The 23,528-nt window shown below is 39.3% G+C and overlaps 1 protein-coding gene across 1 annotated transcript in view; it reads right to left on the bottom strand.

Annotated features, from left to right (window-relative positions):
* LOC118729753 (leucine-rich repeat and IQ domain-containing protein 1) overlaps positions 1 to 23,528 on the bottom strand; it is a 273,234-nt gene that overhangs the window by 120,548 nt on the left and 129,158 nt on the right. Inside the window, exons 15-17 of the mRNA XM_045587773.1 lie at positions 18,735 to 18,914; positions 15,084 to 15,530; positions 6,783 to 6,993 (exon numbers count right to left, since the gene is read on the bottom strand). Of these exons, the coding sequence (XP_045443729.1) occupies positions 6,783 to 6,993; positions 15,084 to 15,530; positions 18,735 to 18,914 (838 nt within the window). The remainder of the gene's footprint in view (positions 1 to 6,782; positions 6,994 to 15,083; positions 15,531 to 18,734; positions 18,915 to 23,528) is intronic.

The raw sequence follows: 23,528 nt of genomic DNA, 5'->3' as shown, positions 1-23,528 counted from the left end.
TTACAAAGCTCTAGCCTCTAATACATAGCATGTGTTTTTCTGGTGTGAGACATACAGATATCTTCTTCATGAATCTGCATCAGGAATTCAAGCCCCAGACATCTCTAGTTTATGACAAATAATGTCACATGTAATAAATATGTTATAAATGATATTTAGGTTCCTCTTATTTGTTTCTGTCAAGGTCTCAATTTTTCAAGTAATCCATCTATGATTGATTCATTTTTCTTTCACACATTCAACTCAATTTCCTGCCTGGACAACTATATCTAGTCTAACTGTGCTATGACTTCTTATTATTCCAGTAATATGAAATTCTATGTTCTTTTTATTTCCACTGCCCATTATACCTAGAATTCCATTCTCCTACATATTTACACTGAGCATTATATATTTCTCAATGTGTATCTTACATACTTTGTTAGAATAGGCTAAATGCTATAATAAGAATACACAGTAGCTCAAAAAAAGTTATTTATTTCTTGACCATATAACAAACATTGAGAGAATATACAACACAATGGGGGGCCATTTGAGCATAGAGTAATTTACATATCCAGGCTTTGCAGACTATAATCTCAACAGATAGCATTCAAATATACAAAAGACAGCTTCCCAAGATACCTCAGAGGCTGTCCACATTTCAGCCAATAAGGAAGGGAAACAAATATGTAGGAATGTCTGTGGGAGGTTTTATGGGCCAGGCATGGACGTGGTGGAAATATCTTTCGCTCATGTTCTACTGATTGAAAAGGGGCCATACTACAGTGTACGAGAAACTAGCTGTATGCTAGGAAGAGGAGGAGAAGGCTTTTTGGTAAGCAGAGAGGAGTCATCGCATTATTCATGAAATCTTCATTTTGCTCTAAAGCCCAGGATGTTTCTACTGTACCATGCACTGCTCTCCAGGATGATTAGGCAGCCTAGAGTTAATATTTTAAGATGAACAGTTTTCAAAACTAGGTGATTGTACTCAAGAGAAAATAGAGCTGAGATGACTTCAATGATTTTAAGTACCGTGATGTACAGCAGAAGAGACATGTTCTAAGTTACAAAGAAAGGCTAACTTTTGCTTCCTTTTGTAATCAAAAGAAGCCTGGAGGATACACAATGAGGAAGAGCAGAGAACACCTGGAGAATGGTAGGAACAAGGATCTGGGCTGGAGAGGGACACTGGACCACCAGGCTGAGAGGGTGAGGAGGAAGATCACTGCACCAAAACCATGTCCCTTTGGGACAGGCATAGTATCCGCCTGTGGAATCAAAGTCCACAGGGCTGCTGGCAGCCAGGGAATGTAGATCTAAGACCAGAGCCGCTAAAGGCTGCATCCAGAAAGGTGGCCTGAAAAGTGGCCGGAGCCGCACGGTGCTGGCTGGAGAGAAACCAGAGATTTCATGGTTGTTTTGCCTTTGCTTTTATTCATTAAATCCAGTTCATAGGACTTTTCAATTGCAAACTCTCACCTGAGACTTTGGTGCCGGGAGAACAGCACAGATTTACAGAGCTTGGGGAGAGGCTGTGGAGGGAAACAGGGCAGGGAGACATGGCCAGGATCCTGCATTGGGACATTCATAACCTTACAACCTAAGGGGATATTTTTCTCCTGAAAAGCCAGGCTCCCTACTCCATGCCCCCTTCTCTTTTTTCTTTTCCTATCTTCTCTTGCTCTTTTCTTCTCCTAATTTGTTAATTAGTTTTACTTATTAAATTAAAGCCTATCTGCTATCTCCTCTACTCTCCTTTTCAATCAATCAATTAATCAATCAATCAATCACTTTTTTAAAAATTTTATCTTCTTATCCACTCATTCTCTTTTTACCTCCTTTATACTAAACCATGGCCCTTTCCCTATTCATCAAATTCCTTAATCCTATTAAGCTCCACCTCTACAGATTCTACCTCCCCCTTTATCTGGTTGGTTTTTGTTTGCACTTTTTGGTTTAATTGTTTGTTTTGTGGTGTTTTCTCCCTATATATTTTTTTCCTTTTTCTTTTTCTTTTTTTCTACCTTCTTTTTTCTTGATAAATTTTTTGCTCTCTTTCCTCTCTCTTAATTCTCTTTTCTAGAGTGGTCACTTTTATTGAGGTTATAAGTGATTTATGTACATTCATGCTCTGTTTCTTTTGTGTTGTGTCTTGTCGTATTGTATTTTGTGCTGTTCAGTCAGCACCTCCACAATGGGTGGTATAACATGGTAGAAAGTGAGCCATATAATCAGACATCCTGAGAGGAGACATATCCAGGAATGGGACAATAACATTCAAGACGCAACTTCATCAAGAAAACCCAAATATCTCAAGTAGGGTGCATTCCTAGAACACCTAACCTAGAATACACACAAAACATCTACTAAATTCAAATTCAAGAAATCTGGATGGCATAGCATCCGGGTATGCAAGGATGGCACCATATCTGCAAATCAATAAACATGATACATCACAAAACAAATTGAGAGGCAAAAATCACATAATTGTATCAATTGATGCAGAAAAAGCTTTTGACAAAATCTAACACCCTTTCTTGATAACTTTCAGCAAAGTGGAAATAGAGGGATAATACCAGGACATAATAAAAGCCTTATATGACAAACCTACAGCCAATATCATATTCAATGTGCAAAAACTAAAACCATTTCCCCTAATAATAAAAACAAGACAGGGATACCCACTTTCCCCACTCTTGTTCAACATAGTAATGGAAGTGCTAGCCATAGTCATCAGACAAGAAAAAGAAATAAAAGGCATCCAACTGGAAAAGCAGAAGTAAAAACTGTCACTATTCACAGAAGATATGATATTATACATTGAAAACCCTAAAGATTCTATCAAAAAACTACTAGATTTAATAAATGAATTTGACATTGTATTAGCAGGATACACAATTAGAACCCAGAAGTCTATGACTTTTTTTTATATACCAATAATGAGCTCACAAAAAGAGAAACAACAAAAACACTCCCATTTACCATTGCACCAAAAAATAAATTAAGATACCTAGGAATAAACATAATTAAGGAGGTAAAACACCTGTACTCAGAAAACTACAGAACGTTGAAAAAAGAGTTAGAGGAAAACATAAATAAATGAAAGAATAGACTGTGTTCATGGGTTGGTAGAATCAACATCATTAAAATGTCCATACTACCCAAAGCAATCTATAGATTCAGTGCAATCCCCATTAAAATACCAAAGGCATATTTCACAGACTTAGAAAAAAAAAATTCTCCAAAAATTCATATGGAACAAAAAAAATAGAAATAAAAAATAAAAATAAAAAAAATAAAAAGACCTAAAGAGCTGCAGCAATCTTGAGAAAGAATAACAAAGTTAGAGGGATCACAATACAAGATATCAAGCTATATTACAAAACCACTGTTCTCACAACTGGCTGGTACTGGCACAAGAACAGACATATAGACCAATGGAACCAAACAGAGACCCCAGAAATTGACTCAAGCCATTATGCTCAATTAATATTTGACAAATGAGGCAAGAACATATAGTGGAGTCAAGACGTTCTCATCAAAAATGGTGTTGGGAAAATTGGACAGATACATGCAAAGAAAGAAAAAAAGAAAAAAAGAAAGAAAGAAAGAAAGAAAGAAAGAAAGAAAGAAAGAGAGCAAGAGAGAGAGAAAGAAAGTAAAAGAAAGAAAGAAACTAGACCATCAACTTACACCATACACAAAATAAACTTAAAGTGGATAGAGGACTTAAATGTAAGATGAAAACCATAAAAATCTAGAAGAACCCATAGGCAGCAAAATATCAGACATATGTCATAGTGATATCTTTACTAATATAGCTCCCGGGACAATTAAAACTAAGGAGAAAATAAACAAATGGGACTACATAATGGGAGAATATATTTGCCAATGTTATATCCGATAAGGGCCTAATCTCTAAAATTATAGGGAACTCATACAATTTAACAAAAGGAAGATAAACAATCCAATCAAAAAAGGGGGCAAAGTACTAAAATAGACACTTTTCAAAAGTGGACATACAGAAGGACACAAGACATATGAAAATATGCTCAAAGTCACCAATCATCTGAGAGACACAAATCAAAACGACAATGAGATACTATCTCACACCTGTCAGAAAGGCTATCATCATCAAATGACAAGTGCTGGCAAGGATTTAGGGGAAAAATGAATCCTCGTGCACCCCTAGTGGGAATGCAGACTGGTGCAACCACTGTGGAAAACAGTATGGAGTTTCCTCAAAAAATTAAAAATGGAATTCCCATTTGACCCAGTAATCCCACTTCTAAAAATATATCCCCCAAAAAATCAGAAACACCAATCAGAAAGAATATATGCACCCTTTGTTCATAGCAGCACAATTTACAATAACCAAGATTTGGAAACAGCCTAAGTGTCCATCAGCAGATGAGTTGGATTAAAAAGCTGTGGTACATCTATATGATAGAATACTCTACTGCTGTAAAAGAGAAAGATCTCTTACCATTTGCAACAGCATTGATATACCTGGAGAGCATTAATTTAAGTGATATAAGCCAGTTGGAGAAAGGAAAGTATCACATAATCTCACTCATTTCTAAAATATAATTAATAACCTAAACTGATGAACAACCTGCAGCCCACATGTCACACTGATACCACTGTACTTAGCTAGGAAAGGAGCAAAGGGGGAAGCCAGTCATAAGCCTGTTGTTTGGGCAGCTTCAACAGAAAGCTGCAAATTTGCACTCCCCAGGAAATCTCTGTCCTATTCCATGCAAAACACTAGGGCACATGTGTCAAACACAAGGCCCGCGGGCCAAATCCGTCCCGCCAGGCCTTGCAATGTGGCCCGCACCGCGCTGTCATCACTGCACTCCGCTGCGTTTCCATCACAATGACAGTTTATGACTGTTCAGTAAACCATTCGGCCCGCGATTTAGGCTGGATTTTAGATTTTGGCCCCTTCTCTGATTGAGTTCGACACCCCTACACTAGGGGAAGGGATCCAACAAAGGAATACAGGCACATGCCCGGTAAGGCTAGTGTGATGTAGGGAAGGTACTTGTCTGTCAGTCACACCTGAAAGCAAAGATCATTGGCCAGAATGAGTGTGGCCATTGCAAACAGGTGAAAATTTGAGAATATATAATCTCCTAAACAAAGGAGTTCTACTCTTGTGTTCTTAGTTTGTTGTTGGCTTCTTTGCACTTGCCTGTGTTTCCACCACAGCCATGTGAACCTGCAGACTCCACATGCAATGGACTGATGGACTGCAGCAGGAAACACAAATTATGCTAGCCTGATGCTGTATTGGACTGTACAGATATGTAAAGGAAACTCTGGACACTAACCATGATTTTAGCCCTACTAAAGTCCCAGATACACTTGTACTCTGACTAAGCAAAGGGAAATGGAACTTTGGAAACTCAGGGATTTAATTCCACGAAAATAAAGCTTTCTACTTTATGCATCCCCCAGTGTGAGTCTCATAAAAATTGTTTTTGTCAGAATATTCCAAGAAATCCACCCTCACTAGAAATCAGAGAGATGAGGACCTTTCCTATCTATTAATAACATAAATAACAAATAAATCTAGTACTTGAAAATCACTGAGATTTGAGAGTTGCCTGCTTACTATATATAATAATAATAAATAATAATAAAAATTATGCTATAATAATAAAAAGCATAATTGCTAGTTAGACTGTACAGCCAAACGACCTTCCAGTCCAGATCATTCTGGACATCCTCCCAGACAAAGCTGTGGTCGCAGGGGCCAAGACAGAAGCAGTTAGAGGCAATCAGGCAGAGTGACTGGGGGAGATAAGACAGACAGGTGAATGGTTAGGCAATCAGGTAGGCAGAGTGGTTAGGGGCGATCACACAGGCAGGCAAAGAGATTAGGGACAATCAGGCAGGCAGGTGAGTGGTTAGGAGTAAGCATTCCCAATTGCAAGAGGGTGCAGCTCTGGCTGAGGGACCCTCCATCCCATGCATGAATTTCATGCACCAGGACTCTAGCCTATATATGTAAAACCCTAATATGCAAATAGACTAAATGGAGGAACAACCGAGCAACAAAAAAACAAAACAAAAAAACAGTTGCTATGATATATGATGACCACCAGGGGGCACACAAAGAACATAGAAGGTGTTAGCAGCAGAGGGCAGAGTGTGGAACATGGTGGGTATTGGCTGCAGCAGGTTGGTGGAGCAGATGAGTGGGAGCACCAGACCAAGGCAGGGCACTGGTCACTGTCATCAGGGAGAGTCTCTGGTTACTAAAAATTCTTTGCGCCCATATGCTGTGGTCCCGTCCACTGCTCCTGGCACTGGAATCACCGCTCAGACCCACTGCCAGTGCACTGTCCACAGGTGAAAGCAGCAGCTGCCATCTTCGATCACCTCTGAGGGCTTCTCCCCCTCCCCCTGATCCTAAGGAGCTATCGGGGCAGCAGTTGCCACTCGCACCTGCTGATGGCACTGGCCCTGCTTGCACACACTGCTGGTGCCAGCCCCAGTCACATATGCCATCAGCATATGTGAGCATGGTGGGTGCTATCAGCATATGGGAGAGGAGGCAGTGGGACTGGGGCTGCTGGCAGACAGAGGACCCTGGGCCACAGCGGGAGGGGCAGGGCAGGGGTGTGGAGGATGGGCTGAGACCCGCCCCTGTGCCCACCACAGCCTCGTGGCCCACAGTTCCTTTCAAGGTGCACAAATTCATGCACTTGGCCCCTGGTATAGAATAACCCAGTGAAAGATGACCACTACATCTCTTCTGATTATTTCACCAAAAGATTAATACCAACCTGAATGACAATTGCAGCCTTTTCCATCTGTTCTTGGATATTCACAGTGTTTTGTACTTTTTCTTCCTTTAAAATAGTTTGATTTTTGATGCTGGACTCTGGCCGGGATCTCAGGAGTCCTGATGAAGCAGTATGCAGTTTTGTAGATAAGTGAATCCGTCTGCGCACAATGTAACCACGCCAGTATGCCTGGATGACTTTAGCTGCCATACTATTATGAAGAGACAAGAAAACATTTTTAGTTTCTAAAAGCACATAGTTGTAGATAAGAGTTCCTTCCTTATCAGCTATATTTGTAAACCTGGACTAAATAAATTACTTGAAAATAAGACATCACCTTTTGTTTAACTTTAGTCATAGAAGTAAAGATAGCATGGAAACTTCCAAGTCTGAAGGAGAGAAATGGGGCGGTAACTTTGAGAGGGATGTGATTACGAGGAACTTTTTTTTTTTTTCTTTTAAGGAGGAAGATATTACCTAGATTTTGCATGCTACTGAGGATGATGATCCAGTAGATAGGGCGTAAAAGAGATTATGTAGAAAAGAGGGGACACAAATAGGAACCAATGTTGGGTTGGCAAGAGAGGATGAGATCCTGTTCAGAGCGGACAGATCAGAGGAAGAAGAGCCCCCTATCCTGAAGAGGTCTTTACTAGCTTCACTTTCCTTCATGCTCATAATCAAATACTTAAATCAGACCCTTACAAAGCCCAGTAGTTACTTCTAACATGTTCCAAACCACATGTTTGCCAAATTCAGGCACTAAATCAATCCATGCCTGGCTTTTTCCACATCCCCTTGGGCAGCCTATCAACATTAGCAAAATTTGAATAATAATATATATCGATTATAAGTGGATTCTCAATGTGCTTAATTATTTAACTCTTCCTAAATGAATATGCTTCCTTTCTCACACAGGACACTTATAAAGAGTTTAGTCTAAATGCTAACTATAATAATCTTAATATTTCTTCAAATCCCTCAGTTTAGTTTAAAAGTCTTATGAAGGAAAACTAATTCTTGCATAATATCCTTCTCCAGTGCTTCCGTGAAAATGTTTTTAATGATTTTATTATTGTCAAATCCAATGCTATCTTCTTCTACCCCATTCTAGTCACTTAAAGCAAAGGGGAATTATGTGATAAACTCTGTCAGACATGACTAGATTTTTTTATAGTTATATATTTATGGAAAATTAGAAAGGAAAAATGTAACCATATTCTCATTATTTGGCACTATTCTTATTATCACTACCACCACCACAATTATCATCACCATCATCTTACCTAAAGCCTTTAGAAGCCTTTAAACTATTTTGCTATAAATAGAAAATTCAAGTTAATGGATAAAATTTTGACCTAGGACCTTGGTCTGCAAACTGCATCTCACGAGCCACGTGTGGCTCTTTGGTCCCTTGAGTGTGGCTCTTCCACAAAATACCGTGGCCTGGGAGAGTCTATTTTGAAGAAATGGCATTAGAAGAAGTTTAAGTCTAAAAAGTGTGGCTTTCAAAAGAAATTTCAATCGTTGTACTGTTGATATTTGGCTCTGTTGACTAATGAGTTTGCCGACCACTGGCCTTGGATAAACTGCTTGTAATCCTAATACTTGGACACAAATAATCACTGCTAAAGAAAAACACAGACCCCAAATAGCATCCTTGTGCTAAAAGCCTATGATAACAAATTTAGGTTTAACACCTAATCTAATTACAGATTTGATTCTCCCAGAACCAGAACCTTAATCAACCCATCTGTAATTTTCTGGTCAAGCACCCATAAAGGAAACAGTCATATGCTGCCCCCCTGTCCCTTGTACAAATAAGAGACTATCTGCATGATAAAATCCTTCCTGTCTCTTCCCCCAAGAAAAGATGCCCTGGCTTCAAAATAATTCTTCCTTTCTTTCTTAATAGGCACCTTGCCCCCTGCTTCTTCTTACAAAAACCTTCCATTTTATACAAACCCCCATGGCTCCCTTCCAGTTGATTCATGAATCACTTAATAAAGCCAATTAGATCTTCAAATTTACTGGGTTGAATTTTGTTTTATAATGTCACAATCCAACAAATCATTTCCTTCTCTTAGGGTGAACAGAATTTTGTACATTTTGCTATGGATTTAACTCACATTGAACCATCAATTCGTTTCTTCATCTTTTGAACAAAAAATAAGTTATACAATTTTAAAGCACTATATATAATAGGTACTTTGAACGTTAGAGTCCGAAAAATTTTTGCATGAGAGACTTTTAAGATAACACATTTAACCTTATATTTTACTAGAGGCCAGCTGCATAGAAATTGTGCATGGGTGGGGTCCCTAGGCCTGGCCAGTCATCAGGGTTGATGGGGGCCAGGTCAATTGGGGCCCAAAGGCCCCAGCAGGGTCAGGACAGGAGGTGACAGTCACCAGGCCGGGCATGAAAGGAATGGACGCCAGATGCTGATGCCACCATTGTCAGAGCCCTACCACTGTGCGGTTCTCTGCCTCCCCCACTCCTCCTTCCCTCACTGCTGCCACCAGATGGAGCACAGGAGGATGGAACCAGTCCTGAGAAAGGGGCCACGTTTGCCACCACCCACTCCCAATTTCCTGTTCCAGCCTGGGGGCTGGAGGGAAGGACCATGGAAAGTTGGTGGCCATGGGGAGAGACTGTGGGAGTTTGGCCCACCGGGGGAGGTTGGCTATGGGAGTGCACTGACTACCAGGGGGCAGCTCCTGTGATGAGTGTCTGCACCCTGGTGGTCAGTGTGCATCATAGCAATCAGTAGTTCCAGTCTCTTAGGCTTTTATATAAGATATTTTTCACCAGATATACAGAAGTTTTACTGATTGTAACCACGAATTTCTTCTAAAGCTGATCAGTCATTGTGTGTTTGAATTTCTTGGCCCAATATCATCAAAAATTCCCAAGAGGGGAAAATGTAGATGAGGGATATTTTATTCAGTGACATTAACACATTATATTGAAAGCATATATTGAAAGTGAAGACATATAAAGGTTACTTTAGGGCTTCCTGAACATAGGATGATCTCCATGCTGAGTAAAACAACTCCTATTACACTACATCATCATCATCATCATCATCATCATCACCTATTTTTAGCAAAAATCATCATAATAAAAATGTCCTTAGCTTAAGAATATATGTAAATCACTTAGGAAATACCTCTAAAACTGACAGCAAATATTCCTGAATCACTCAGTGTCAAGATTCAGCAAGCAGGTATACATTTTATTTTTTCCTTTATTCTTTACATGGTTAGTATGTCAATATTTTCAGTTTTTCATCCTTCCTTATTATCATTTGGATATTTTATATACTAGAGTCCCAGTGTATGAAATTTGTACATGGGGGGTGGGGAGGTATGTGTCCCTCAGCCAAGCCTGTACCCTCTCCAATCTGGGACCCCTCAAAGGACCCTCATTTAAACAGGCAGTCTGACATCTCTCTCACAATCCAGGGCTGCTGACTCCCAACCACTCACCTGCCTGCCAGCCTGATCACCCCATAATCATTCCTCTGCCAGCCTGATTGACAACTAACTGCTCCCCTGCCAGCCCAATTGCCCCTAATTGCCATACCCTGCAGGCCTGGTCCCCCCTAACTGCCCTTTCCTGCAGGCCTGGTCCCTCCAACTGCCCACAGCTACAGGCCTGGTCACCCCTAACAGCCCTCCACTACAGGCATGGTCCCCCAACTTCCCTCCCCTGCTGGCCCGGTCACCCCTAACTGTCCTTCCCTGCAGACTTGATCGCACCAACTGCCCTCACTTGCAGGCCCGGCTACCCCTAACTGCCTTCCCCTGGAGGCCTGGTCCTTCCCAACTGCCCTCTCCTGCAGGCCTGGTCCCCTTCAACTACCTTCCTCTGCTACCTGGTCACCCCCAACTGACCTCCTCTGCAGGCCTGATTACCCCCAACTTCCCTCTCCTGCAGGCCTGGTCCCTCCCAACTGCCCTCTTCTGCAGGCCTGGTATCCCCCAACTGCCCTCCCCTGCTGGCATGATCACCCAAAACTCCCCTCCTCTGCTGGCCATCTTCTGGTGGCCATCTTGTGTCCACATGGGGCGGCCATCTTCTGTTTTGGAGTGATAGTTCATTTGCATATTACCCTTTTATTAAATAGGATGGATTTAGAAGTTCTGAATATTGTTTATGTGTGTTTGGAGTTAACAACACAACAGGATATGTGTTGGTGGAACAAAAAAGATATAACCATGCAGAAACTTCATTTCTTTAATATGACCTTTTCTCCTTTCTTTCATTTTGGTGCAAACTGGCCACATCCAGCACCCCAAATCACCTGCCTCCTCTCTTGTAGAACCACTCCCTTAATCATTAAGCCCTCAGTACAATGAGGTTCTTTCTGGTCAGCATCAAATAATCTTAGGGAAAAAAAGCCTAGGTGTGTTGACCACAGAAACAGTGTTTCCATCTAACTAGGGATAACATGTAGGCGTCAGTCTATTTCAGCTCAATGCCCAGAAAAGCCATGGCTGACACCAGGACCAGATGCACTGATCAACTACTCCTTATCCCTAGTGCCAATCAATCAGAAGAGACCATGACCATAGTTACTTAGTCACCATGATTAATTATGTTTCCCCTGTATAACCCATTCCCTAGACAACATAAAGGAGCCATGTCTTTGAGCATCCCTCATCTGTCTCTGAGCATGGGACACTTCCTAAAAATAAAGTTCTTTTGGCTGGAGAAAATGTCCAAGTTTATTTCAATATATAATCAGGTGAGTCATAAGATGTGAGACCCAAAAAGGCATTGGGCAGTTGAGGTTTCTATGCCATTCTGGAGCAAAGGGTAAAGGAGCAGGGTTGTGGTTTGGGATTTCAAAGGGCAGGAAGGCAATTCAGATAGAAATGAAAACAGAGAGGACTTGGAATAAATGAACCTTGTCAAGTTCTTCTCTATCATACATTAGTTTATGGTAAATTACAGTTATCTGTGATGATATCACCATTCCTAGAGAAAATTATTTAGCTAAATTCCTTTAGGATATTAACCAGCTTAAAATTAATACCTCAAAAGGCATATTTTGGGGGCCACAAAACTTTGGTCCCCTCATATGCTACTTCAAAATTTGGTGCATTGGCATAGTTAATATTTTAATTTGAAAGCTTTGAAAGGCATGTGGAAGAAGGGGTTTTTGACCTTCCCAGGAAGCAGGTCAGAAAATCCTCATAGGAGAGTTGCCCTCCTGATAGCCAGAGGAAAAAAGCATTTTTATCCCAAAATAAAGGACAAGAGGGACATGAATGAACAGCCCTTGCTAAATTGCCTGTTTACTACTCTTAGCTCATAGCCTGTGTCATATCATATTTTTCTAAGACCATTCATTCATCGTTGAACCTAATATACAAATGCTCAGGTTTAACTATTTCTTTGGGTCCTCATTTTAATGCAAGCTCCTATGTAACATAAAAGTTATATTAAATAAATTAACATATATACATTTCTCTCATTCATCTATCTTTTGTTATAGGGGTCTCAACTGAAAACTTATTAGGATAGAAGAAAAAAAATTTCCTCCTATATAGCAAAAGCAATCAATTATGTAAATTGGTAAAATGTCAGAAAATGTTAGACTTCTTAGGTAAAATTTTTAAAAAATATTAGGAAATACATGTTAGTTTCACTATATGAATACTTTTAATATAGCTCCCAGAAAATAAATTACCATTAGCACTGAAAACTCCTGAAAGAATGAAGATTGGGAAAAGCAAGATTAGCTATTGTGATAATCCATGTTCAACCCTGTTCAGCCTTGTTATTAAGGAGAAGTTGAATTTGACCAGTTTTAATTTTGTTGGCTTGACACTGAGGCCCAAAGCAAAAAGAACAGAAAAAGTTGACAGGCCAAAGTAAAACAAGTCTGGTAGTTCTAATATAAATAAAGCCAACCATTCTTTTAAAAAAAATTTTACAGTTAACCTAGAGGCCCGGTGCATGAAAATTCATGCACTGGAAGAGGTGTCCCTCAGCCAGGCCTGCCCCCTTTCTCAATCTAGGAACCCTCAGGGGCTGGAAGTGACCTAGCAATCACTCCTTCTGCCACTGCAGGCAGCACAAGCTTCAGCCAACCCTGGTTACTTGAGCCTTGGGCCAGCCCTGGGTGGCTGGGCATCCAACATCTGAGGCTTGCCTGTGCCTCAGGCCGGCCATGTGTGGCTGGGGAACTGAAGGGATTGGAGGACTCCAGAAGCAGGCAAGCAGGGCTGAGAGGACTAGGTGCTGCCAACTTGGGGCTGTGGGCGCCACCATCTTTGAGGGCGAGGCAGTCAATTAGCATATTCTCTCCTTACTGGCTATGGATGCTGCCATCTTTGTGATGGTATGAGGGTCAATTAACATATTCCACCTTTATTAGATAGGATGGGGATTTATTTTATTAATCTAAAAGAATACTGCCCAACCTTAAAATTGTTATTTCAAAGAAAACTATAGCACATGCATTCTAATACTGGCATAGATGCTTATCAAATGTTTACTGGATCAATGAGCAAATAAATAGAATATGAAAAGATATATTTTTAAAAATTAAATTATCTGAATATTTAGAAAGTATTTTTAGAATAATTCTTAAGAATCCTGACAATTTTTATTAGTTTTAGAATAAGTAATATTTTTCTTTAATTTTTTTCTCAATCACAGTTCACATTTAATATTATTTTGTATTAGTTCTCCTGTAAAACATAGTGGTTCGGTGATCAGATACTTCACAAAGTGGTCCCCTTGGTATTCCCCATACCCAACTGGCACCATACATAGTTATTACAGTATCATTGACTTTATTTCCTTTATTGTACTTATACATTTCCATGACTATTTTGCAACTACCAATTTCTACTTCTCAATTCCTTCATCTTTTCCATCCAGCATTCTTCTTCCCTTCTAGCAACTACCGATCTGTTCTTTGTATCAATAAGGCTGTTTTTTTGTTGTTGTTGTTCATTTATATGATTCTTTAGTGAAGTCACATGATATTTGTTTTTCTCTGACTTATAAAATAATATAGTATGTTATTTATTCTTAAATTTTATTTTAATTATGTAGATATTAGAGGCCTGGTAAATGAAACTCATGCACTGGGGGTTGGGAGTATCCCTCAGCCCTGTGTGTGCCCTCTTGCAGTTCAGGACCCCTTGGGGGATGTCTGCCTGCCAGCCTAAGCCACAGTTAGACATCCTCTCTCAGTCTGGGCTCTTGTAGTAGGGGGGCCCTAGCTCCTTACAGCTCACCTGCAGCATAGGCAGGAGAGGCTCCCCCCACCGCTGCTGTGCTTGCCAGCTGAGAGCCTGGCTTCTGGCTCCCGTAGGGGGCAGCTCCTACGTTGAGCATCTGCCTCTTGTGGTCAGTGCACGTCATAGCAATCGGTCATTCTGCTGTTCAGTCGATTTGCATATTAGGATTTTATTATATAGGATTAGAAAGCAGAAAAATAATTTTGTATTCACTAGTTTTTAATGAAAAACTAGTCAATTAAATCAGAATCTGCCACAAGTCAATCAAATTAATCTGTGCTATAGTCTATACTAAACAAAGGGGAGATCTTCCAGATATTCTTCTGGACAAAGCCATGGTGACAGAACTGTGGGACTGAGGCAGAAGCGGCGGGGTGTGGGGGTGTGGTGGCACTTGGGAATGAGCAGGCCAGCAGGGGGGGCAGGTTGGGGTGGTCAGGCTGGGGGGGGGGGCAGTTGGGAGCAATCAGGCCGGCATGGGGGGCAGTTGAAGGCAAGCAGGCCAGCAAGGGGGGGGGGGGCAGTTGAAGGTGAGAAGGCCAGCAGGGGAGACAGTTAAGGGTGATCAGGCCAGCCGGGGGTGTGGCAGTTAGGAGTGATCAGACTGGAAGGGGGGGCAGTTGGGGCCAATCAGGTCAGCAGGCAGAGTGGTTTGGGGTGATCAGGCAGGCAGGCAGGTGAGCTGTTAGGATCCAGCAGTCCTGGATTGCTAGAGAGATGTCTGACTGCTGGTTTAGGTCTGATCCCTGTGGGACAGTCGGACATCCCCCGAGGGGTCCCAGATTGGAGAAGGTACAGGCCATGCTGAGGGACACCTCCCCCCCTATAACCCCCCCCCTCCCCCGGTCCCATGCACAAATTTCGTGCACCGGGCCACTAGTTAAAAATGTGTGTATATTATAAGAATATAATTAAGGGGATTAATATAAAATATAATAATGATTTAAATCCTTTACCAAGTTATTGTTTGGTAACATTGATAAGATTCGCTATAAAAAATATATACTGTAAAAGAAAAGTTATCTATAAATCTTACATTTCTTCATAATTTTCAATATTTGGGTGATTCTTCAGCAGGAAGCTTGCCTTCACTGTTTCCATGACTGGGATTCTTTTGGTGGGGATACGGCTTGCCTTGCTGTCTTCTATTTTCCGGTCTATTATTTTTTCCTGATTCATCCCTTCCGTGTCTTCACATAAGGAGTGGGTTAAAAGGGAATGATGAGAACCAGAGTCCATCTGTTTTTCAGAAATATCTGGTAAGTCAGGTTTACGTTTGTCTGCATAAGAGTGAAGGATTCCATTTTGCAGAATGCTGTCACTGTCTGTAGGAGCCAAATTATTTTGCTGGGCTTCTGATTCACCTCTGTTGGTGATACCCACATCTCCAAGTTCATGTGCATATCGAAATTGATTACTAAGTTCCATTAACTTCTTAAAATGATGACAGAGATTTTCTGCAGCATCCAAGGTGAATATATTTCTGAACAAATAATGACAACAATTAATAACAAGATTATATCTGCAAATATCAAAACTTGTATAGGTTTTGAAATTTTCCCTCTGTGCCCTGACATGAATGTGAAACTTGACTATAACATTCATTTAAAACTTCTGATTGCTTAGATAAAAATTGATATAATTTCTAACAAAATTTGAAAATATTTGTTTAGTTAATATAGATCTGTTAATCCAGACAAAATGTCTGGAAATTTTAGGGCCATTTTTATTCTAGGTATTTTTGGTTCAAATGAATGAGAAAAATCTATGCTTTCCCTACCATAAACATGAGAAATCATGTCTGCCTAAATTTGGAGAAGTTATTTATTAAATATAGTTAAAAGTACTTTCTACATTGACACTTGCCATGCAAAATATTTGTATTGGACTTTTAAACAAAGAACTTCTATTATGGGAAAGTTTTTATTCCCATTTTTATCTGGAAAAATAATGCATTCCAAAGAAAATTCAAATACTTTAAGTCATAAATGGTTGTTATTCTCTTGAACAATTGTTTGATTTCTGAATTATTGAGGTTATAGCTTGTGTAAGCAATCAAACTTCCATTTTGCCAGGTTACAGCTCTCAGTAGCAAACGTAAAGGACTCTGCATTTATATAAACCTTATTCTTGTCTACATTTTATTTATCTTCCTTTATTTCTGTTTTAATATTTTTAATTTTACTTACTTCAGATATATTGTATATAACCCCATATTTTTAATTTTACTTACTTCAAATATATATTTTCTGTATATAACCCCAAGCTGCCTTAAATTTATTCTGAAACAGTATAAGATACAAAAATATGTATAAAATTTTATCAATAGCATACAAAATAAAAGATAGTTTCTATGATGTAGAGATAATTAGATAGTCCCTAAGAGCACAAAGGATTGGATGTTAATATGCACTCCTCCAATATATTTTTTATATTTTATATTTCATTAATTTTGTTGGTTATTGATGCAGAAAGGTTCAATTCAATATCAGAATATCAAATGCTTATGGCTAGGTTTTAAATTTACCACCATTTATGATCAAATATATAAAATACTATTTTTCATTTTCAATGCTAATGACAACAAATTGTTCAAAGACATTGAGAAATATACATTTTATCATGAAGGATATCAAAGATCACTTTGACATAAAAAATTGTATATTATCCTACATTTACAAAAAGATATAAGTTGAGATTTATGCAACTATAAATCTAAATAATCTGAGTAATTTTTCAAAGTAAACATTAATTGTGCATGAAAATTTGGATTATTTTGAAACTATGAAGTTAATTTTTAACATGAACAGACTATATTTTAAAACATTTAAATAGCAAAACCATATCATATAGATGAGTATGAATGAAAGTACAAATAGTAATATTTTAAGAACACAATTTCATAATTAAGACATTTGGAAGCCCATGTTATTGTTCCAGTTATAATAAAGCTTCATCATAAGTGAAATAGGAGATCATTTTCCTTTTTCATTTGTGTTTTCTGCAGCAAAGCAAATTAGGAAAAAAATTATTGAAAGATCATTTGTAATTCATTGCTAATAATGCATTCAAAATTTGGGATGGGGAATGAGTTTTCTTTTATGTTATTTGATTAGGATTTTACTGTGTTTCTATACCCTGAACATGTGCATGTGAGGACTGCTTTGTTCCACTGTGCTCCCCTAATACCCTGATAATAAAACCTACAAAGAGGCGGAATGACCAGAACGATGAGAGACCAGAATGACCATGGCCCCTTGCCCCGGCCAACTGAGCTCCCAGTGGGGACCCCCACCCTAATTGGGGCCATGGCCAGCCTGAAAACCACCCATGGCCCCTTACCCTCGCCAGCCCTGCCCCCTAGCGGGGACCCCCCACTCGGACCAGGGGCATGGCCAGCCTACAAATTGCCCACAGCCCCTTGTCCCTGCTGGCCCTGCTCCCAAATGGGGACCCCAACCCCAATCCGGGCCCCAATCAGGGCAGGCTGGCTGGCCCCCACCTGTGCCCTGGGCCTCTATCCTATATAATGAAAGGGTAATGTGAAAATTGATCCTACTGTTGGGATGACCAGAACGACTGCTTGACCAGTCACTATGAAGTGCACTGACCACCTCTCAGTCCCTTTTCCCAGCCAGCAGGCTCCCATTTCCCAATGGCAAATGGGGAGCAGGGGGTGGGTGGCAGGGGACATGGGTGGCACCAGGCCAAGGCCCCCGCCCTGCCAGTTGCCCTACACAGAGGGTGGCCCACAGTGGGTGCAGGGTCAGCAAGTGGGTGAAAATGGCTGAGAGCTCAGTCCCTTCCCCCAGGCATCAGGCTCCAATGGCCTGATGGTGAATGGGGAACCTGGGTGGGTGGCAGAGGGGAGTGGGCCCGGCTGCATGCAGTTGGGGAAGATGGCCCTGATTGCAGGCCAGGCCTAGGGACTGGTCCCATGCACAAATTTCGTGCGCTGAGCCTCTAATAGAAATATAAAATACTTGAGACCCCATGCAAGAAATTCATGCACTTGGAAGGTGTCCCTCAGCCTGGCCTGCACCTTCTTGAATTCCAGGACCCCTCGCCCTTACCACCCACCTGCTCGCTACTCTTTACGCTAGGCTCACTGATCCTTAGCACTGCCGTGGAGGAACAGCCTATGAGCTCCTGCATTGAGCATCTGTCCCTTGGTGGTCAGTGAGCATCATAGCCACCAGTTATTCTGGTTGTTTCACCATAACGGTCACTCAGGCTTTTATTATATTGATGTGATACTCCTTGTATATATAAATGTTATTTATATTATAAAACTTGCCTTACTTCATTGCAACTATTTATTTATCTAATTTTTCTCTGATTGTGTGTTTTGTCTACAATAATTGTTGAGTAACTTTATAATTAATAGAAAGATTGAATAAATGTTTACATCTTATGTTGAAATTATCCTCATGCTTTATTTTACCTAATATTTTAACTTTTAAATAGCATTCAAAATAGATATTGATGTATTTCAAACAATGTAAAAATGATGTCAGATTTTTTGAAGGGAGACTATTCTAAATAACACTATTTAGAATAGTGTTATTCTAAACACACTATTCTAATCCAAAAAAGGAATGATTATATTGACCAGAATATTTTTAATCATATGTACAAAAGTGCATTATGTATTTTAATTATGCCAAGGTAAAGATAACAATCTTACCTTTTTCCAGTAATATAGTTTTCAATTAGTAAGTTGAATTCTGTAATCTGGGACTGACAAAGTAACAGGAAACATCCTAACTCTGATTGATAGTATTCTTCAATGTGGCTTTTTGAATAAGAGTCTAGAGTTTCACCATTAAGGATTCTTAGAGCAGGTAATATTTTAAGCAAAGAATGCCTATTGAAAAGAAAAAAAAAATATTGAAAAGACCCAAAAAAGCTAACTTCATATTGAAGGAAAAGAACAAAATTTATGGATTAACACTACTTCACTTCAATATTTACTATCAAAATACAGAAATCAAGAGAGCACTGTAGCATTGGGAAAAGAATAGATAAATAGATCAGTGGAACAAAAGAGAGAGCCCAGAATTAGACCTGTGCAGATATCATCAATTAAGCTTTGACAAAGAAGCAAATGCATAGAATGGAGAAAAATAAATGGTCCTGGAACAACTGGACAACCACATGCAAAACAAAACAAAACAAAAAAAGTATAAACACAGGCCATCTTCGCAAGCTCAGCAAGATGGCAGCTGGCAGGACCGCAGTGAGGGAGAGGGTATGAGGGAGGGAGGAAGTGAAAGAGGCATGTGTGTACGTGTGAGATGTGGACATGTGTGGTATGTACGTGTGTGAGAGAGAGACAGATCTCACAAAGTCTCAGGAGCTGGAAGACCAGGCTTTCCTGGACAGAGAACCCCTGCCATTGCCTTGGGAACTCCCCAGGCTACAGGGCTTGGGCACGGAGCACATATCATCTTGAAGGGGAAACATATGTAATACTTTAAACTAGGGGTGTCGAACTCAATCAGAGAAGGGGCCAAAATCTAAAATCCAGCCTAAATCGCGGGCCGAATGGTTTACTGAACAGTCATAAACTGTCATTGTGATGGAAACGCAGCGGAGTGCAGTGATGACAGCGCGGTGCGGGCCACATTGCAAGGCCTGGCGGGACGGATTTGGCCCGCGGGCCTTGTGTTTGACACATGTGCTTTAAACAATAAATAATTTTTTAAAAACCTCTTTACAATGATTAACAAATGGATCACAAACCTAATATGAAATGCAAATTACCTAGAAAATAAAATAGGAAAAAAATCTAAATGACCTTTGGCATGGTAATGACTTTTAGGATAAAACATCAAACACAATTCATGAGAGAAATAATTAATAACCAAACTTGATTAAAATTATATATTGAAATTATATTTTACAACTATATCTATATATATAAAAGGCTAAGCGACCATCACATCTAGAACAACCAAACCAATGCCTGAACAGGCTGCATAGGGTGACCAGGCCCACGGGGGGGGGGGGGGGGGGGCAATTGGGAGAAACCAGATCAGCGAAGGGGGTGGCAGTGAGGGGCAACCAGGTTGGCAGGGGGGGCAGTTGAGGGTGGCCATGCCAGCAGGGGTGACCAGGCCAGCGGGGAGGCACTAAGGGGCAACCAGGCTGGCATGGGAGCAGTTAGGTGTGATCAGGCAAGAAGGTAGGTGAGCAGTTAGGAGCCAGTGGTCCCAGATTGTGAGAGGAATGTCTGACTGTTGGTTTAGGCCTAATCCACATCTGAAGATATCACTTAATTAAGTAAGTGGTCCAAAGGGCCAACAAATGTCACCATGCATACTGTAAATAGTTATAATCTTGATAGTCTTGCTATTAGGTAAAAGTTATCACAAGAGATGTATAATTACATCTCCCTTTATAAAAGTCAAAAGAAATAATACTACACTTATTATTTTATTTTTTCAGGATATAAATGATTAGCTCCCCTACCTCTCTACATCCCCCACAGGAAAAACAAATGCCTTTTTTAGTAGACTGAAAGTTACCAGTGTTTGCCAAAAAATTACCATGTTTACCACAAAAATGTGAAATAAATAGCATATATTGTGTTTCTGGCTGGATTCATTTGAAGGTTTGGTTCAAAAACAGAATGTTATCCTATATAATAAAGAGGTAATATGCAAATTGACCCTCACACACTCACAAGATGGCTGCCTACCACCAGGCAGGCTGAGTGGGGTGACCAGGCTGGCAGGGAAATTAGTGAGGGACGACCAAACAACTGAACAAGCAGGATGTGTGGGGTGTCCAGGCCAACAGGGGTGGCAGTTAGGGGCAACCAGGCAGGCAGGCAGGCAAGCAGGTGAGTGATTAGGAGCCAGTGAGTGGTTCAGGATTATGCTTGTTTAAGCCCGATCCCGAGGACAAGCAATTGGGCATCCCCCAAGGGGTCTTGGATTGGAGAGGGTAGAGGCTGGGCTGAGGGTACCCCCCTCCCGTGTAAGAATTTTGTGCACCAGGACTCTAATATTAAAATAATAGCTATTCATCACAGGTGATGAGGTAATTAAAGGTGCTGATCACAGATGAACATTCTATGCTAATAAAAGCCTACGTGGTCCTCGCATCCTTGTGCTCTCACCCAATGCCCTCACGTCTTCACAAAATGGCTTCCACAAGATGGCCACCCTCACATTGTTACAAGATGGCCACCACAAGATTCCTGGCAGGGGAGGGCAGTTGGGGATGATTGGGCCAGGGCTGCCATTGGTTTTATATAAATGGTATGAAAGTTTCTTAGAAAAATATTCCTGTGAGACTGAAAATAGAGAATACATATAAAATATATAGATGAAACCAGTTTCCTATTTAAAAATGTGAAGAAAGCCAAAACCGATTTGACTCAGTGGATAGAGCATTGGCCTGTGGACTGCTAAGGTCCCGGGTTTGATTCTGGTTAAGGGCATGTACCTTGGTTGTAGGCATATCCCCAGGATAGGGTGTGCAGGAGGCAGCTGATCGATGTTTCTCTCTCATCGATGTTTCTAACTATCTGTCTCACTTCTTTGTAAAAAAATCAATAAAATATGTTTTTTAAAAAATGAAGATAATATAACCATTTCAACCAAATAATCCAATACTAGAGGAAAAAAGTAAGAATTTGCTTTATCGGATTAATAGACAGATTAAAAATTTACCCCCAGCATATTTTATTTTAATTAAACAAGTGTTTATGTTACAAACAAAATAATTAAAAATAAATAAATTCAAAAGTAATAGTGGACATTAAGTTTGTGTCTAGGTGTGCAGTTGGTACTATGTAGACTCTATTTCTGATGTTAACAGACATCACATCATCAAGGGACAAAATGATACTTTTATTATCAAATACTATATTTTAGACATGGTTATTGATATAGATATTATTAAGAAAATATACCATTTTAGCTATAGGGAATAATTCTAGAGTTGGTGGTTCAACAGGACTTGAATTTCTACTTTTGGAATATTTTAATGTTACATTTATCATCTTTATATTAAAAAGTTACCAAATGATTTATATTAGTCAGAATATTTTGAACTTCTTTTGAATGTAAAAAATTCATTTGCTTGGGCACTTCACAAGTGTGACAACATCTTGAAATGTGTGATTTATATAATAACTAGAGTGGAGTTAGTCTTTTATTTTAAAATATTTTTCTTTAGTTTTTTTGTTGTTATTAAATGAACAGTTCTCAGATCTGTAACAATAATGCATGGATTGTCTTTAATTAAATTCAAATGTAGTCTTATAAAAGTCTATGATAAATATATTAGAAAGTGCTGTAACAAGCTTATTCGTGGATAAGAATAAAGTGTATCTCAACATTAGTTTTTTTTCCAGCTGAGTTTCTCTTAGTCAAAGGCTGAATCAATATTTCATTTAGTGAAAACTTCCTGGTGAATATTCTGTCACTTAAGAAGCTCTATTAATCATTAATAAGTGAAACACATTCCCAAAGGAGATTCCAAACTGAGTCTCTGGTTTAAGTTCTAAAAAGATATATATATATATATATATATATATATATATATATATATATATACACACACACACACATATATATATAATTTTTTTTTCTTTTTTAGCACATCAGTTTTGTTCAAGCCATCACTGGCTAGACATGAAAGTAAAAAGCCAATTGGGAAAACCTACAACTAATCCCTTTGTTGGTATCAAGGGGTTATGTAAAGTTCATTGGAACATACTGGTTAAAGTTTGAGTTGGTACTTTCATTAATAAATCCATATTTTATAGATTATGAGATATTAAACCCTTTAGATAAATGAGTTTTTTTTAAATTATGAAAAATTATGCCAACTAATATAAGTGAAATTTGATAAGTACTATTTTCAAGTTGGTATTACTCTAGTTCAGAAAAGTTCATTTAAATATAAAAATTATAATAGCTAAATTGTGTATATATTTATAATATAAATACTACCTATTTTCTTTCAGTATTATTTCTAATTAAATATTTTCTTCAAGACTGTAAAGTATATATAGTTAAGTGTAACATGTGAATATATATATATATATACACACACATATATATATATATATTGGGGGGAGTGCTGCAGGGCTGGGTAAAAAAGACGAAGGGATTAATAAAAACACATTCCTCATAGACACAGACATCAGCATAGTGTTTACTAGAGAAGAAGAGAGAGAGTGGGGGGGAAGTGGAAGAGGGTAAGGGGGAGATAAATGGTGATAGAAGGAGACTTGATTTGGATGTGAACACACAATAAAATACACAGATGATATGTTATAGAATTGTACACCTGAAACCTATACAATTTTATTAACCAATGACACCCCCCAATAAATTCAATAAAATATCTAGATTTTAATAGATTGATACAAATATATTTACCAAAATCATATTCTACTAAAAAATAAGTGTTTATACTTCATATAAACAAAAATAAATTTGGAGATTATTTAGGACACTAG

The sequence above is a fragment of the Pipistrellus kuhlii genome, unplaced genomic scaffold (genome assembly GCF_014108245.1).
Source record: "Pipistrellus kuhlii isolate mPipKuh1 unplaced genomic scaffold, mPipKuh1.p scaffold_m20_p_3, whole genome shotgun sequence".
NCBI classification, from domain to species: domain Eukaryota; kingdom Metazoa; phylum Chordata; class Mammalia; order Chiroptera; family Vespertilionidae; genus Pipistrellus; species Pipistrellus kuhlii.
Note: the sequence above shows the minus strand (reverse complement) of the source record. Positions and strands in the feature narration are given on the sequence as shown.